Source organism: Hylobates moloch, unplaced genomic scaffold (genome assembly GCF_009828535.3).
Source record: "Hylobates moloch isolate HMO894 unplaced genomic scaffold, HMol_V3 SCAFFOLD_22, whole genome shotgun sequence".
NCBI classification, from domain to species: Eukaryota; Metazoa; Chordata; class Mammalia; order Primates; family Hylobatidae; genus Hylobates; species Hylobates moloch.
Window position 1 is genome coordinate 20,723,472 of NW_026652297.1, and position 18,080 is coordinate 20,741,551.

Genomic DNA, 18,080 nt, shown 5'->3' on the forward strand with positions numbered 1-18,080 from the left:
CTCTCAATTATTCTGAAGGATGTCTATCCCAAAACAAAAGTCACATCTCACAACTCTTGCTACTGTCACTTACCCATTCTATGCTATGGTCCTACTGAACTACACTCTACAAGTCCCTGAACACACTATCTTGAGAGGCCCAGGTGGCCAGGGAAAAATGTTGCCCTGAAAGAGAAAGGCTCTCTCTACCCTCATATGTTGGTCCTCATCTCCAGTAAACTTCCTCTACACAAGGTCTCCTAGTCCAGGCCTGGAAATTCTAAGGTGCATTAAGTTTCTAAAGATCTGCAGATCTTTCTACAGGCTCTATAATTGTGTGATTGTAACACAGCTAACCCCAGTGGGACACATTATCTTTTTTGTTGTTGTTGAGGCAAAGTCTCACTCTTGTCACCCAGGCTGGAGTGCAATGGCGCGATCTCGGTTCACTGCAACCTCCACCTCCCGGGTTCAAGCGATTCTCCTGCCTCAGCCTCCCAAGTAGCTGGGATTACAGGCGCCTGCCACCATGCCCAGCTAATTTTTGTGTTTTCAGTAGAGACAGGGTTTCACCATGTTGGCCAGGATGGTCTCGAACTCCTGACCTTAGGTGATCCGCCCACCTCAGCCTCCCAAAGTGTTGGGATTACAGGCGTGAGCCACCACACTCGGCCCATGTTATCATTTGTTTTCACAGTTATGTGCCTGGGAATAACCCTCTGCCCTATTCCCTTGGAATAATAAGGACATTAAAAATACCTTATTGTTCAAATATTCCATTTCTAATGTCATCAAGACCACTTTTTTTTTTTGCTATTTTATACTTTTTCAAGGCTAGTATATTATTCCATATTCTGTATATATAATTCTCTACTGAATACTAGTAAATAGTATCACGCACTTGCAGATTCAATATAATGCTCCACTCTACAAAACTACCTTAAAATCCCTTCTCATACACATATGATGAAAAATAGTTCCTTTTCTTTTCATCCAGAAAGTTTTCTTGTATTCTCCTTCCTGTCTCAATGTCTTTGTACACTCAGTTCTCTCTTCCTGCTTTGCCTTTGGTCTCTGTCCACTTGGTGAACTACTGTCTGCTTTTTCAAGATGCAGCTGTTGTGTCATCTCTTCTGGATAGTCCTTCCATACTATCTACACAAGCAAATTGTTGCTGCTTTCCTTGAAAACCCACCTCAACCTCTCTGTACACATCGCACAAGAGCATACCGCACTTACTTGTTACCAGGTCTATCTCCCCTCCCCAATAGGTAGGAACCACTATTTCTCTGTATCCCTCATGAATGTTTTGTGTAATCCCTGCCTTATCATAAGCATTTATCAAATGTTTGTTAAAAGAAGAATGAAAACTAGCATCCACTGAGTGCTTTCCACATATTTTGCTATTTAATTATACCCTATTGAGGTAGTTAATATCCCTATTTTACAAGTGAGGTAATCTGAGACTCAAAGCAGTTGTTTCCCAAAGTCACAGAGCTAATACATCACACAACACATTCCACTCAGTTCTGACCTCAATTTTTTTGTCATACACTATCAAACTATTTTTAGTTTCTACAGATTTAGTTCCTAAGCAGTTGATAATTGATTAGCATGGTCATAGGTGATCCCAGCAGCCTCAGTTCCAGAACACAAAATGGATACTATAATAAATTGCTGACAGGAGTATAAACTGGTTGGTACAACACCTCCAGAGAAAGCAATATGACAGTATGTACTAAAAGTCTTAAAAATATTCATACCCTCTAACTTTTCTTTCTAGGAAACTTAAATCCTAAATATAGAAAAAGCTTTAGGCACAAACATGTTTGCCACAGCTACTCTAAATAAACAGTTACTGGCAAAGATTTAAATGTTTGCCAAGAAAGTAAGTGTTAACATACACATGAAGAGACATTAAAAATTATATTTAGGAAATACTTTTAAGATGAAAAATACTATAATCTTAAATGAATAAAGTAGAATATAAAACTGTCTATAATATGAGCACAGTACATAATATATGTGTAAAAAGGAATAGAAATGCACTAAATGTTAAAAATAGTTACCTTAGATGAAGGAACTTCTACTTTTCTTGATTTTCCAAAATGTTTTATAATAGAATAAACACATTTCACTAATAAGACCAAAGAAATTAAATAGGTAGTATTTCCTTAAAAGGGTGAGATCTCTGGACGTTAAAGAATAAGTCTGTAATTTCAAAACAAATAATGCTAAATGGATGAAGAGAATTCTTATTCCAATTCCAAACATTAGAACAGACATTAATAAACAATGAAAGTTTGTAAAAAGAATTGGCACTTTCAAAAGCCTAGCAAGATTTAGAGTTCTACTCATGCTACCTTTCCCGATGATAAGAAGGGGTTGTTTGGCATTCCTAATAACAGAAGCTGCCATGCACACAGCAGAGGTTTCTGCCATGCTAACAGGAGGTGACATGCAGCGCTCCATGTACCTGGAAAAAAAGAGCCCTATTAATTAAAAGAGGCCAACTATGATCTTTTTATTGTGAAAATTTCAAATATATAGAAAGGTAGAAAAAATAGTACAATAAATCTCCATACACCCCCATGTAGATCTAACAACTTAATATCATTTTACCACATTTGTTTCATATATACACACATAAACATGCATTTATTTTTCGTGAACTATTTTAAATAATAGGCATCAAGACACTTCACCCTTAAAAATTTCTCCATGCAGCTGTGAATAAGAAGGACCTTCTCCTATATTCAACTATCACATCATTATCACATCTAGTAAATTAACAGTTATTCCCTGATATCGTCTAATAGCCAGTGAAATGGCCAATTCATTGACAGAAAATCTGAGTTAATGGCTTTGTACTGTAGTAGCAGTAGTAGCTGTCATAACAGTAAAAACATAATAAAATCTAATATTTGCTACGTGTCATTTATTCTCATTTAACTGTCAGAACAATAAGGTTAGGTATCAACATCATCTCCATTTCACCACTGATGAAAAAAAAAGATTCAGAGAAAGTAACTTGTCTGACATCTCCAGATGGCACGTGGCAGAGACAGGATTGAACCAGTCATTCTGTCTTCAAAGTCCATGCTTTTAAACACTTTACCACATTTCTCTTTTTTTTTTTTTTTTTGGAGACAGAGTCTTACTCTGTCACCCAGGCTGAAGTGCAGTGGTGCGAACTTGGCTCACTGCAATCTCGGCTCACTGCAACCTCCATCTCCCAAATTCAAGCGATTCTCCTGCCTCAGCCTTCTGAGTAGCTGGGACTACAGGCGTATGCCACCAAGCCTGGCTAATTTTTGTATTTTTCGTAGAGATGGGGTTTCACCATGTTGGCCAGGCTGGTCTCAAACTCCTACCTCAGGTGATCCACCCACCTCGGCCTCCCAAAGTGCTGGAATTACAGGCGTGAGCCACCGCACCTGGCCCCACTACATTTCCACTCACTGGGTGTTAATATTTTCATATCACAATATGCATTAGTAAAAGAAATATTCGAAAGTTTGAATATTTCTAAACAGTTAAGTATTTCTGGACACCAAGTCCTGTGATAGTCATTTATTCTAATTAATATAAATTATACTGTATAAAATTTAGACATATTGTCAAAATATTTAGACATATAATAAAAAAGGACAATCTGTATAAAATTTAAAAGAAGGCTTACACAGTTAACTTACCTGAGCTTACCCTCCTCCCCTTAGTAGTATTTTGATTATCATGTTCAGGTATTAGGCAGAATAAACAAATGTCTTTTTCATCCGACTCTCCGAAATAAAAAATCACTCCTGGCTGGGCACGGTGGCTCATGCCTGTAATCCTCCCTTTGTGAGGCTGAGGTTGGCGGATCACAAGGTCAGGAGTTCGAGACCAGCCTGGCCAACATGATGGAACCCTGTCTCTACTAAAAATACAAAAATTAGTGGAGCATGGTGGTGGGCGCCTGTAATCCCAGCTACTTGGGAGGCTGAGGCAGGAGAATCGCTGGAACCCAGGAGGCAGAGGTTGCAGTGAGCTGAGATCGTGCCACTGCACTCCAGCCCAGGCAACAGGGAGAGACTCAGTCTCAAATAAAAGAAAAAAAATCACTCTTTGGTACACAGAGTATACAGTAAGACCCACTGTCTCTCTGTACTCACTAGAGAACCATTTGGTCCACAACAGCAGAAACGCACTAAACAGTACCCATGATGCTTTAACCCTAAGTACCTATCTCTATCAGGGGATGACTTAGATACCAGTGAAAAATGCTTTTTGTACTTCTTTTCACTTAGTGTTTATTTAAGAAATATGAGAATATGAGAAATCATAGAAACCTCTACATTGGAGTATTTGTTAACCACAGAGAGAGACAGCTAGATGTTTTTTATCCTGAGTCCTAATACTTTTTAATAATCACCCAACCTCTTGGCTTACATTATAAAGATTCTCAAGGACCCATACTACATTAACGAGGGATGTATATTTATGGTTACTAGAGGAATAATTTCAATGAGGAGTTCAGGAAGTTCTAAGTATTTGCTTTAGTAATTAAATCCAGAAATAACTACTAATATCATTTTAATTAAGAGAATTAACCCTTTGGCTAGGATTCAGTTTAATTACTAAATAATCAAGTTAAGACAAATGGAAATTAACTTATAAACTGCTGGGTAAATTCTTCTAAAGAGGTAGGCATTATGATAATACATGCACATTGAAGAAAGAATTCCAGCATAACTATTACTCACTTTATAGAATTCACATTCACCTGAAGGTTCACAAAATCTGCTGGTATGTCAACATAGCAAGCACCTGGACGACCATAGATACTGCTTCTCACTGCCTACGTTCATTACAAGTAGAAGAAAAGATTTGTAAAATCTCAGTCTTATCATATTCTACTCAAAGATAATTTAAAACTGGAAAATGAACACTTTTCATTTTTCTGGACATCCTTAGGTAGAGAAAAAAATAATTATGATGAAAATTGAAATGTCCTCTATTGACTACATTTTTAAAGATTTTTTGTTTAAAAGGGAGAGAGATAAGAAAGTATTCATTTAGGGCTTTAAAATTCATGTTCTATTACACTTTAGTTTTGGAAATTATTCACCAGGCTCTGCCTGCCAAGTTTTTGCACTGTAATATGTACTTTCATCTGCTTCCTAATCTTAGTAATCTGGCAGTGTTTTCAGAAACTATGATGCTGTTACACGTATCAAATGGTTTCTGTAACTCCTGGTTTTGAAACAGCTAAAATGTAATTTCACGTATAAATGCTGATTATAATTTATAATACAGGTTGAGTATCTGTAATCCAAAAATCCAAAATCTTCCAAATTGTGAAACTTAGTGTGTGCCAAGATGATGATACAAGTGGAAAATTCCACATCTGACCTCATGTGATAGCTCAGAGTCAAAATGCAGGTGTCTGAACGGTTTATTCAGCATCCCCAAGGGAAAAATAATCATCAGACTATGTGTATAAGGTACATATGAAACATAAATGAATTTCATATTTAGACTTGGGTCGCATCCCCAAGATGTCTCATTATATATATGCAAATATTCTAAAATCTGAAAAAATCTGCAGTCAGAAACACTTCTGAAAAGCATTTCCGGTAAGGAATAATCAACCTGTATGCTGTTTAATTAACTAACAGAGGGTCTTAGAGGGTTTTGGTTTAGTCCCAATTTTCAAAAATAATCTTTTGCAAAAGCACAAGAGAAAAGGTACTCAGGGATTCATTATAAACCTTTCTCTTTACTTTTGTATAATTAAAAAGGTAATTTTAAAACCTAAAACACAGGAGAAACTTTTTCCAAAAATAACTTATTTTACCTTTCTATAATTAAATGTAATGACAGTGAACACTAAAATGTAAATAGCTTTCTAACAATGCCATTTTTAACTGCCTGGGTATGTTCCTAATTGTCACTCATTCTTTTGAGAATAAAAATAACATTAAGCATGAGCAACTGAGAAAAATCAGTTGACTTGGAGAGCTTGTTATTAAATACCGTACCTTTTCAATAACAAAAGGAATAGCTTCTATGCTGCTTGGGCGGGCAGAGAACTTGGTATATAATCTACAAGCTTCAACCTACGTGGAAAATGAAAATCACTTAAAATTCAGCTCACAATCATATTACTCTCCTGAAAGAAGACAAAATGTTAAGTCATTAGTTTCTTTTATGTTTAGAGGCAAGATGGAGAAAATGCATTGCCTAGACTGTCCCTTAAAAGCCTATTCGAAGTACAAAGTTTTGCCTTGGTATGATTCAGGAAGCATATCATACCAAAGATGCAAAATCTTTTGGCAAAGATGCAAAAGTTTGTTAATACCCACCATCTAACACAACACAGGAAAATAGGCACTTCTATAAACTGCTGGTGAGACTATAAATGGGAAAGAAAGTTAACAAAATCTACAAAAAATTTAAATCAGCATATCTTTGGATCCAGCAATTTCACAGGTAAGAATATAAAACTTCATCTGTTATATTGTTATAATAATAATCTATTCTTACATTTCTGCCAGCGTTCCTTTTATATACTTTCTTGCTATGGTGTTTAGAACATATGAATTCGGTAGTGATAATTTTTCACTGTTTAATATATCCTGAGGCATTATACAGAAACTGTTTCTCTTGATGTTTTAGTATGAAATCTATGAAAAACTGATAGTCCCACAGGCATGACAAAATTAAGATCACCCCCCGATTTTCAGTCTATGTTCATGCCCTTTAGTTTTAAGGACTTCCACAAAAACCAGATATTTGGATTCTTTCTCTTCTGTTTTTAAATTTGATCTAATAAACTATTATTTTCCATTTCAGGAAAAAAATATGTAGTGGGCATTTATCCTGTTTTCTTTTTCACCTATATAGTTTCTGCAGTAACTTTAGATTTCCTTTTAATTAGCTTAATCTGCTCTACTTATTTTCTGAACACATAAGCATCTTTTAAATAACTGTTACCGTCTATTAACTAAATAAAACTTTGATTCCCTTCTAAGAGTATAAAAATATAACTTTTGCATTAACCTATACTAGAGTTCAATATTTTAGTTTATCATATGAAATTTTATTTTTTGAAGTTCTCAATAATGATTTCTGATTTACAAATAGACCTTGTCTAATGATTTTATTTATGTATTTATTTTTGAGACGGAGTTTCACTCTTGTCACCCAGACTGGAGTACAGTGGTATGATCTCGGCTCACTGTAGTAACCTCTGCCTCCTGGGATCAAGTGATTCTCCTGCCTCAGCCTCCCAAGTAGTGAGGATTACAGGCACCCACCACCAAGCCCAGCTAATTTTTGTATTTTTAGTAGAGACAGAGTTTCACCATGTTGGCCAGGCTGGTCTCAAACTCCTGACCTCAGGTGATCCACCCGCTTAGGGCTCCCAGAGTGCTGTGATTACAGGGGTGAGCCACCATGCCCAGCTGTCTAATGATTTTAACTTTGTCCCATAAATGCTCAAATATATTTATATCTTAAGTGTCAATCATTCACTTTCAGCTATTTGTTTCCAACAACTGTTCTTTTTTTTTTTTTTTTTTTAAAAGACATGGTCTCTTGGATGGGTGTGGTGGCTCACACCTGTAATCCCAGTACTTTGGAGGCCAAGGTGGGTGGATCACTTGAGGTCAGGAGTTCAAGACCAGCCTGGGCACCATTGCAAAACACTGTCTCTGCAAAAAGTACAAAAATTATCTGGGCATGGTGGCGTGTGCCTATTGTCCCAGCCACTTAGGAGGCTGAGGTGGGAGGATGGCTTAAGCCCAGGAGGTAAAGGCTGCAGTGAGCCAAGATCGCATCACTGCACTGCAGATTGGGCAACACAGCCATACCCTGTCTCAAAAAAGAAAAAAAAAAAAGAAAGAAAGAAAGATAGAGACAAGACCTGAATATGTTGCACAGACATGTTTGGTCTCAAACATTTGGGCTCCAGCAATTCTCTCGCCTCAGCCTAGTACCTGAGTAGCTAGGAATACAGTTACGAACCACCGTGTGCAGCTTTATGCTTAAAACTGTAGCATTTTATTGACATATTCTTTCAAGTTTCTTTTAATTTTGAAATGCTTTCTTTCCTCCTTCTAAAATAAAAATATACCTGTCCAGAGTCTACTGATAATCATTTTGAGTAAGTTTTTTCCTCTTGTTTATTTCCCTAAAGTCTGGGAGGCATAGTTCAAAATCATTTTTATTCCTACATCTTCTTGACTCCTTTAAGAGCCTATTTTCAGAGCTTAAAATCCTGTCACAAAGGTGTATTTCTTGAAAGCTTGTTTCTAAGCAGGGCCTAAGCTAACCCTTAATATCCACCCTGAAGTTGTCTTATAGTAGCTCAAGATAATTACCTTTAAGTTACTTCAGGTACTTCTGATTTATTTATTTTATTTTGCAAACAGGAGGCTTTTTTTATATCTTCTCTCTACCTCTTAATGGTGTGTATGTATTGTGCTACTAAAATCTTAAGAGTTGCAGGCCAGGTGCGGTGGCTCATGCTTGTAATCCCAGCACTTTGGGAAGCTGAGGTGAGTGGATCGCTTGAGCTCAAGAGTTCAAGACCAGCCTGGGCAACATGGTGAAACCTCGTCTCTACAAAAAACTCAAAAATTAGCCAGGTGTGGTGGTGTGAACCTGTAGTCCCAGCTGTTTGGGAGGCTGAGGTGGGAGGATTGCTTGAGGTCAGGAGGTCAAGACTGCAGTGAGCTGAGGTCACACCACTGCACTCCAGCCTCAACAACAAAGCAAGATCCTGTTTCAAAAATTAAAAATAAAAAAAACAAAATCTTAAAGTTGGATACCTGAGGAAACTCCTGGAAAGCTCCCATTGTTTCTTGGTTTCTTTCAGAGGAACCACCAATCACAAGCAAGGGCCTGAAACAAACATTTTTTTAACAAGATAATTACAAATGAGATCATCATGTAAAACACTAAACACAGTGTCTAATTCACAACAAATAATAAATGTTAAAGGGAGAGAATATTGTATTTCTCTCTTAGAAACTGTAGATTAAGGCTGGGTGAGGTGGCACACGCCTGTAATCCAGCACTTTGGGAGGCCAAGGCAGGTGGATCACTTGAAGTCAGGAGTTCAAGACCAGCCTGACCAACGTGGTGAAACCCCAGCTCTACAAAACACAAAAATTAGCCGGGCGTGCTGGCGGGCGCCTGTAATCCCAGCTACTTGGGAGGCTGAGGTAGGAGAATTGCTTGAACCTGGGAAGCAGAGGTTACAGTGAGCCGAGATTGTGTCACTGCACTCCAGCCTGGGCAACAGAGCAAGACTCTGTCTCAAAAAAAAAAAAAAAAGAAAGACAGAAATTGTAGATTAAAAAATATCTAGGAAGCAACCTGATATGAGAGAACTTTCCTTAATATCAGAAAAAGACAAAATGTATAGTAAATGTTTTCCTTCCCTTCTTCCCCTTCCCCTTTTGGATGCTGATGCTAAGCTTCCAGGTATATTGACATAAAATAAATTTTTATGCCTTTCTTATTCTTGGGATAAGGGGAAGAAAAATTTTACACTTTCCTAAGTGAATCTATTTAGAAATTGCAAAATAACTGACATTCCTCAGCAATGAAATTCTTATCCTTCAATGTGGAAAAAAAAAAGATATGGGAAACCTTAAGGTACTTAAAAAACATAACATCTTAAAGTAGATAAAGAAGAGAAAGATCAAAAGGAAAGTAAAGAAGAAACTATAAGAAACACAGAGCAAGAATGAAAACAATGTCCTTTCCACTGGAAAGATTAAATATGTTCCAAATTGATTAGAACCTAACCCCCCTCAACCTGATCTCATTGGTAAAGTGCCAGAGATGGAGTTAAGGGCAAGATCAGAGAATAAGTACTAAGTAGTTTATATATATAAAGCAAACTAAATGAATATAAGAATTTCAAATATCTTCCTACCTATGCAAAACAAGGTGAAAAATTAGCCACATTTTACACACTGAGCTGAGATCTTTAAAAAAATAATTATTCACTTAAATAGAACTACATACACATTCACACATACACACACATATTAGGAACTCTAAAATGTTAAAAGTGTTTATGTCAGCTGGGTGCAGTGGCTCATGCCTGTAATCCCAGCACTCTGGGAGGCCAAGGCAGGTGGATCACCTGAGGTCAGGAGTTTGAGACCAGCCTGGTCAGCATGGTGAAACCTCGTCTCTACTAAAAATACAAAACTTAGCCAGGAGTGGTGGCGGGGGCCTGTAATCCCAGCTACTTAGGAGGCTGACGCAGGAGAATCACTTAAACCCAGGAGGCAGAGGTTGTGGTGTGCCAAGATTGCACCATTGCACTCTAGCCTGGGTGACAGAGTGAGACTCTGTCTCAAAAAAAAAAAAAAAAAAAAAGTGTTTATCTCTAAGTAAATAAAGTACTGGTGCTTTGAATTTTCTTCCTAATACTCCTTTTTAAGGTATATCTATTTAAGGTATACCATATGATATTTTGACATACATATAGTGAAATGATTACTATAGTCAAGCAAATTAACATATTCATGTTACTTTTTTTCCTAATATATTGTAGAAATAGTCACTTTTTTTGGTAAAAGTACCTAAAATTTACTCTCTTTGCAAATTTACAATACACAATATTATTAACTATGGCTTTCATGTTGTACATTAGATCTCCAGGTTTTATCCTACTTGACTGAAACTTTGTACCCTTTGACCTATCTCCCTATTCCCCCTCCTCCTCCTCATTCCCTGCCCCATAACTAACTCTACTTTCAGTTTCTAAGAATTAAAGGGTTTTTTTTTCCAAATCTTTCTACCCTAGATCAGTATTAGCTCTACTCAGTAAAATCCTGCAGTGTCCTTTTTAAGAAAATGTTTTCAGTAATAATAATGTCATTACCAGCAGTTCATGTTTGCATTTGCCATACCGCCCAAGGCATGGATGAGACCTGGGCCAGAAACAACAAGGCAGACTCCTGGCCTAAAAGCAAAACAGAATTTATTTTATTAAAATCAGGTCAAATGTAACAGATTCATAACACTTTGGTGTGAAACATGGCAATCTTGGACTTCAAAGGAAGGACATACAAGTCTTTACTATAACTGATAAAACAATTATTAGAATATTTTTAATTTAAAAAAAGGCAATATATATACATATATACTTTTTTTTTTGAGATAGCATCTCACTCTGTTGCCCAGGCTGGAGTGCAGTGGCATGATCAGGGCTCACCACAGCCTCAACCTCCTAGGCTCAGGTGATCTTCCCACCACAGCCTCCCAAGTAGCCAGGACTACAGGCAGATGCCACCACACCCAGCTAATTTTTTGTATTTTTTTTTGGTAGAGACGAGGTTTCACCATGTTGCCCAGGCTGGTCTTGAACTCCTGGGCTCAAGCGATCTGCCTGCCTTGGCCTCCCAAAGTGCTGGGATTACAGGCATACGCCAGCATGCCTGGCCCCAAAAAAGAAAGATTATATCAGATTTCTTGCGAGAAATAAGGTACCTATCATTTTTCACACCTTGTATCTCTAGCCACTTATTTTGATCTGGACTATATCTGGACTAAATCAAGTTAATGGTATACAGAAGCAAATTTTTGACTGCTGAGTTCATTTTTGTACGAAAAAAGGTTTTTTATCTTCATTTCTTAACAAATAAATATAATGTCAACTGATCTTTGATAGGAAAGTAATTCTGAATGCAGTGCTCTGCCCAAAATGGTTTTTTGTTTTTTCTTTTGTCTTTTTTTTTTTTTTTTTGAGACGAAGTCTCGTTCTTGTCCCCCAGGCCGCAGTGCAATGGCGTGATCTCGGCTCACTGCAACCTCCACCTCCCAGGTTCAAGTGATTCTCCTGCCTCAGCCTCCCAAGTAGCTGGGATTACAGGCATGTGCCACCACGCCCGGCTAATTTTTGTATTTTTAGTACAGACGGAGTTTCACCATGTTTGGCCAGGCTTGTCTCAAACTCCTGGCCCCAGGTGATCCACCCGCCTCGGCCTCCCAAAGTACTGGATTACAGGCATGAGCCGCCACGCCTGGCCCCCAAAATCTTTTAAAACTGAATTTGAGGCTGAGCACAGTGGCTGACGTCTGTAATCCCAGCATCTTGAGAGGCTGAGGCAGATGGATCACTTGAGCCCAGGAGTTCATGACCAGCCTGGGCAACATGGTGAAACCCTCTTTCTAAAAAATATAAAAACTAGCTGAGTATGGTGGTGTGCACCTGTAGTGCCAGCTACTTGGGAGGCTGAGGCAGGAGAATCGCTGGAACCTGGGAGGTGGAGGTTGCAGTGAGCCAAGATGGTGCCACTGCACTCCAGCCTGGGGACGACAGAGTGAGACTCCAAATAAATAAATATTGAACTTGAATGTTTTACCCTTTGGTGTGACTTTCTAAGCTTAAACCACTTGGGGAAAAGGTATCTCAATATAATTCAGTTTGCCATTTTACATTTATAAAATAATTTCTTAAAAATTTCTGTTTAAGACGGACTTGAAAATAAGTAATTACCACCAAGTAAACTAAACTTCTGGAACAGTACTATCCAACAGAACTTTGTATAGTAATAGAAATGTTCTGCATTTGCAGTATGATACGGTAGCCACTACTGACATGGTTACTGAGCACTTAAAATGTGGCTACTACAAACTGATAAACTATGATTTAAATGTTATTTAATTTTAACTAATTTAAATGTAAACAGGTCATATGGCTCATGGCTACTATACTTGCCAGTGCAGCTCCAGTTCATTCATTCAAATAGCAAAAATGTTTTAAATATGAACTTTTAGGCCAGGCATGGTGGCTCACGCCTGTAATCCCAGCCCTTTGGGAGGCCAAGGCTGGCAGATCATGAGGTCAAGAGACAGAGACCATCCTGGCCAACATAGTGAAACCCCATCTCTACTAAAATACAAAAATTAGCTGGGCATGGTGGTACATGCCTGTAATCCCAGCTACTGGGGAGGCTGAGGCAGGAGGATCGCTTGAACCCAGGAGGCAGAGGTTGCAGTGAGCCGAGATTGCACCACTGCACTGTCCAGCCCAGGTGACAGTGCAAGACTCCATCTCAAAAAAAAAAAAGTATGAACTTTTAACCATTCTCTTAATCATTGTTCTAGCATTTTTTTACATTAAGGCATTAATTAATAACTATAATTTAAATGCTTTCCAAGCTAAATGAAAAGATTAAAATATTTGTCATATGTAAATGAAGTGGCAGAAAATGGTGACAATAGTGTTACTTGACGGCCTATTTTTCTCAGGCTCAAATTCACAAGTTCCTTATCACAGAAAAAAACCTATTCTGGTGAGGTCTAGACTTTGAGATCTTATTAGTTTGCATTTCTTAGCCACTGAATTACTAGTTTCATTTTTGGAAATAAAAAAATGTATTAAAACTAACATACATGAAAAAAGTATGATACACAGTCCCATGAGAGTCCAAATTCTGCTTAAAAAAATACGCAGATAGGGGAAAAAACTGGAAGAAAATGACCAATTCTTAACAGTTCTGAGATCACACAGGTGATTTTCATTTTCTTCATCTTTTTTCCTTTTTTTTTTTTTTTTTCGAGACAGAGTCTCACTCTATCACCCAGGCTGGAGTGCAGTGGCGCAATCTCAGCTCACTGCAACCTCCACCTCCCAGGTTCCAGCGATTCTCCTGCCTCAGCCTCCCAAGTAGCTGGCACTTCAGGTGCACACCACCATACTCAGCTAGTTTTTATATTTTTCAGAAACAGGGTTTCACCATGTTGCCCAGGCTGGTCTCAAACTCCTGACCTCAGGTGATCCACCCGCCTCAGCCTCCCAAAGTGCTGGGATTATAGGCGTGACCCACCATACCTAGTCGATTTTCATTTTCTTCTTTATGCTTTCTATTATTTTCCAAGTTTTCCAAAATGGACATTTTAAAAATGCATTAATTTTTAATAATAAAAAGGGGGTAGTAGTTAGGTAACATGGATACACACTAAAAAATCAGAATGCATGGAACAGGTCTCAACAGTCACATTTTGAACCAAGCATTTTTGTATTAAGTGTGCTGGGGTAGTTGTGAGATCCAAGACAAGGAAGGTATCATACATCAACTCACTATCTGATCACCGGTGATTCACTCTGCAAAATGGCAATGTGTTCCACTCTAAAACACTTCTGGTATCATTATTCTTTTGATGTGGTCCTTAGAGAGTTTTAAATGTTTTTTATCTTTTGTTATTTAATATATTCTTCTATAATCTTTCCAAATGAACTCATCCTTCAGCTGAAAGACGTAATAGTTCTACCCCAAAATATTAAAGTAATTGAAGTGAAACAAATTTTTAGTTTACCTGCCTGTCAGATATCCAATCGCAGAGGCAGCATAACAAGCCTACGAGAAAAGAACACTGGGACTTGAGCATATTGGGATCCTTACAGTACATTCATGAGAGCGACTTACTATTAAATAATGGACAAGAACATAATGGTAAAAGCAGAATTAAAACACTTCCCACCTTAGTAATAAATGTTCTACACATAAATTTCAAATAATGGTTATCTAATTTTTAGTTTTTCAGGAAATTTGTTCATATGTATGTTATTCAAAACATCCTCTTACAATTGCTTAAATATCTACAGGATCAACAGGAATGTCCTCTTTTATTAATGATATTGGTAATTTGTTTTCTTTCTTTCATTCTTCATCAGTCTCATGAGGGGTTTATCAAATTTATCCATCTTTTCAAAGAACAAATTTGTGTCTTTGTTGGTTTTTCTCTATTGCTTGTTTTCTATTTCACTGATTTCTGTTCTTTGTATTTACTGTTTCAGTCATTTTGAATTTGATTTGCTTTTCTTTTTCTAGCTTCTTAAAATACAAATTTAGAACACTGGTTTTTAATTTTCTTTACTAATAGATTTGTTTAAAATGATTCCAAGAACTGCTTTAGTTATAGGTTACAAGTTTGAGATTACATCTTTTCATTATCATTCTATTCAAAATATTTTCTACTTTCCATTGTGATTTCTTCTTCAACCCACTGGTTAACTAGGATCTGTAGTGATATCTCCTTTTTCATTCCTGACATTGGTAATCTGTTTTCTCTTTTATTCTCAATTGGTCTATCTTGAAGTTTATTCATTTTGTTGATCTTTTCAAATATTTACAAAATACCAAAAAGTATGTTGCTTAATTTCCAAACGTCTGAGATTCTTTTTAGTTATCTCTTATTGAGTGCCACTTCCACATGGTCACGTGACATATACTGCACGCTTTCAATCCTTGGCAATTTATTGAGATTTCCTTTATGGCCTGCATATGGATAGTTTTTACCTTGTAACTCTACTTCAGCTCATAATCAGGAAGAGAGGGGGCACTAAATTAAATGCACACAAGATAACCTGGGAAAATGCTGAGTGCTCTCTCAAATTCTTCTTCTTAGTCTGGGACATCATTTTTTTCCCAGTATTATTTCTTCTCATTTCTTTAGAAATAACAATAAATTGTGTATTTCCTAGCCTTCATTCAGCTTTAAATGAAGTAGTACACTGTCTTAAAAAAATCCACATTAAGGACATAAATGTAAAAAAAAAAAAAAAAGGAAATGTTTATGGATCATAATCTTAACTGGCTCTACTATCATATACCCACTGAGAACCTGCACAAAGACTCTGCTCTTTTCCTGTGTTGCTATTCTCTACTGGCCCCGTCTCTCTTCCCTTTTGCACATAAGGCCAAATTCACATAAGGAGAATAAGACAACTCCTAAGAAATGCAGGCATGTAAATACCTGCTGCAATAAGAACACTTTATTTAGACACCCAAAAGAATTGCCCACTTATAATAGCTAGGTAAGAAATGTTGCTAGGCAATGCAAAATATACAACGACATGTAACAAAAAGTATATTCCTCTGGTAGGAAACGTCAAAAGTTGAGAGGTAACTGTTTTTTTTGTTTGTTTTGTTTTTGTTTTTGTTTTCGTTTTTCTTGAGACGGAGTTTCGCTCATTGCCCAGGCTGGAGTGCAATGGCGCGATATTGGCTCACAGCAACCTCCACCTCCCCCCAGGTTCAAGCAATTCTCCTGCCTCAGCTTCCCGAGTAGCTGGCATTATAAACACGTGCCACCACGCCTGGCTAATTTTATATTTTTAGTAGAAACGGGGTTTCTCCATGTTGGTCAGGCTGGTCTCAAACTCCCGACCTCAGATGATCTGCCTGCTTCGGCCTCCCAAAGTGCTGGGATTACAGAGGTGAGCCACCAAGCCTGGCCGTAACTGGTTTTATGACCATAAAAGATCTGTCCCTCTACTAAACTACCTCCATTCACAGGCAGAACAGTGTACATGGTACTTAGAGAGCAGACTCTGGAGCCAATCTGTTTTGATTTAAATCCCAGCTTCCCCACTTTCTACTGTGTAATTTTGGCAAGTTGCTCTACATCTCTGTTTCCTCATCTATAAAATGAAAATAATTCAAAGCACTGCTGTGCGGATGAAATCAGTTCGTATGTGTAAAACACTCAGAATAGTGCCCACACACAGTAAGCTCTCAAAAACAATGAACTTGCTGACAATCTGCCTACTTGCTGGCCAGCTGGTCAGTATGTCTTGATTACTCTATGGATCTAATCAAAGACAATGAAGTCACACTCAACTACATCTTTCTCTTTAGCACAAACCTGCTCCTGAATGCCTTAGCCTGTTTTCATGTTCCCTCCCAATCATTCTGTCACTACCCTCAGTTCAGGTACCATTTAAGTCTTCCTTTGACTACCATAGAGTCAGGCCACTTGAGGGACATATGCACTGGGATGTTCCACCAACATCTCAAATTCATGTGTTCAACACTGAACATCACCTTTCTCCTCCAAACTGGCTCTTCCTTCTACATTCCCAGTCTCAGTCGCAGACCCTATGATCCACACAATCAATCAAGCAAGCCCAAAATCTGGGAATCATCTCCAGAGGAGCCTGCCTCCTCCTTCCTAACTGGTTAATGCCTGGCCTTCAGAACAGCTCAGACATCATCTCCTGTGGGAAGCTGAGCCTGCGTACTCCTTCTCTGGGCTTTATAGTACCCTTGGTATCTCTCTATCACAGCACTTACCACCTTATAATACAATTGTTTGTGTCTGTCTCCACAGCTTTGCTGTAAGCCCCTTAAAGCCAGGAACTATCATTCATCTCTGTATCCAGCACCCAACACAGCACATGGGACCTAAAGAACCCTGAACTAAGCTTATAGGGGCTGAAATAAAACTTAGAGACAGAGGTTGTGCTATGTTGCCCAGGCAGCCTCTAATTCCTGGACTTGAGTAATAATCCTCCTGCCTCAGCCTCCTTAGTAGCTGGGATTACTGGCATGTACAACCATGCCTGGCATCATCTTTCTGAAGTACAAGCCTAATTATATCTCCCACCTGTTTAGAAAAACCTTTAGTCTCTCCCATTGCCTACTGTTAAAAAAAAAAAAAAAGTTCAAACTCTTTTTAGATTCCCCACAACCTCCCCTCAGCCTGCCTACCAGTCTCACAGCTCACCATGCTTTTACCTACCTTGATGGAACCACATGAACTAACATTACCTCTACAGGCAATCTTCTCTGTCCTCAAAGAGAACCAGTCACCCCTTTTGTGCTACTACATCTATTGCGAGAATTATAATAGATGAGTTTTTTTCTGTAAGTCTTACCCTCACCTTCCAGGATTGATCAACTTGAAGATCAAGACTAAACCTCACTCCTCCTTTACATCCCTCTCTCCTACAGGTTATGTAGCACAATCCTTAGTATACAGTACTTGGTCAATAAATGTATGCTGTATGAAGAAATCAGTGGCAGATATGTCATCTCTACAAAAACAGTTAAATATAGTTTCCATTCATAGGTCAATAGCTTCATTTTTTTCACACAGATGAAAGAACAGAATGTTGTTCTAACAAAGACAAGTAAAATGCAGAAGCAACACTCAAGACTTGCTAGTTTTAAGATTAAAAAATACAAATCTCAAATCTTGTAGATAAAGAATGTCATTTAATTAATAAAGAATGTCATTAAATTAATAAATAATGTATAATATTAAGCATCTACACCATGTGAAAGCACCAACCAAACCAGGCA

At 37.8% G+C, this 18,080-nt stretch overlaps 2 protein-coding genes across 4 annotated transcripts in view; one reads left to right on the forward strand and one right to left on the reverse strand.

The window, feature by feature from the left end:
* The window catches only part of HACL1 (2-hydroxyacyl-CoA lyase 1), a 38,972-nt gene that overhangs the window by 19,561 nt on the left and 1,331 nt on the right, over window positions 1-18,080 (reverse strand). The window contains exons 3-8 of one of the 3 annotated variants that reach the window (XM_032144275.2): window positions 14,311-14,351; window positions 10,871-10,951; window positions 8,796-8,868; window positions 6,003-6,080; window positions 4,725-4,819; window positions 2,343-2,455 (exon numbers count right to left, since the gene is read on the reverse strand). In XM_032144275.2, coding sequence (XP_032000166.1) covers window positions 2,343-2,455; window positions 4,725-4,819; window positions 6,003-6,080; window positions 8,796-8,868; window positions 10,871-10,951; window positions 14,311-14,351 — 481 coding nt within the window. The remainder of the gene's footprint in view (window positions 1-2,342; window positions 2,456-4,724; window positions 4,820-6,002; window positions 6,081-8,795; window positions 8,869-10,870; window positions 10,952-14,310; window positions 14,352-18,080) is intronic. The other 2 variants (XM_058433686.1, XM_058433687.1) reach the window with 2 other exon arrangements.
* BTD (biotinidase) overlaps window positions 1-18,080 on the forward strand; it is a 79,310-nt gene that overhangs the window by 12,672 nt on the left and 48,558 nt on the right. The gene's annotated exons all lie outside the window — the stretch shown is intronic.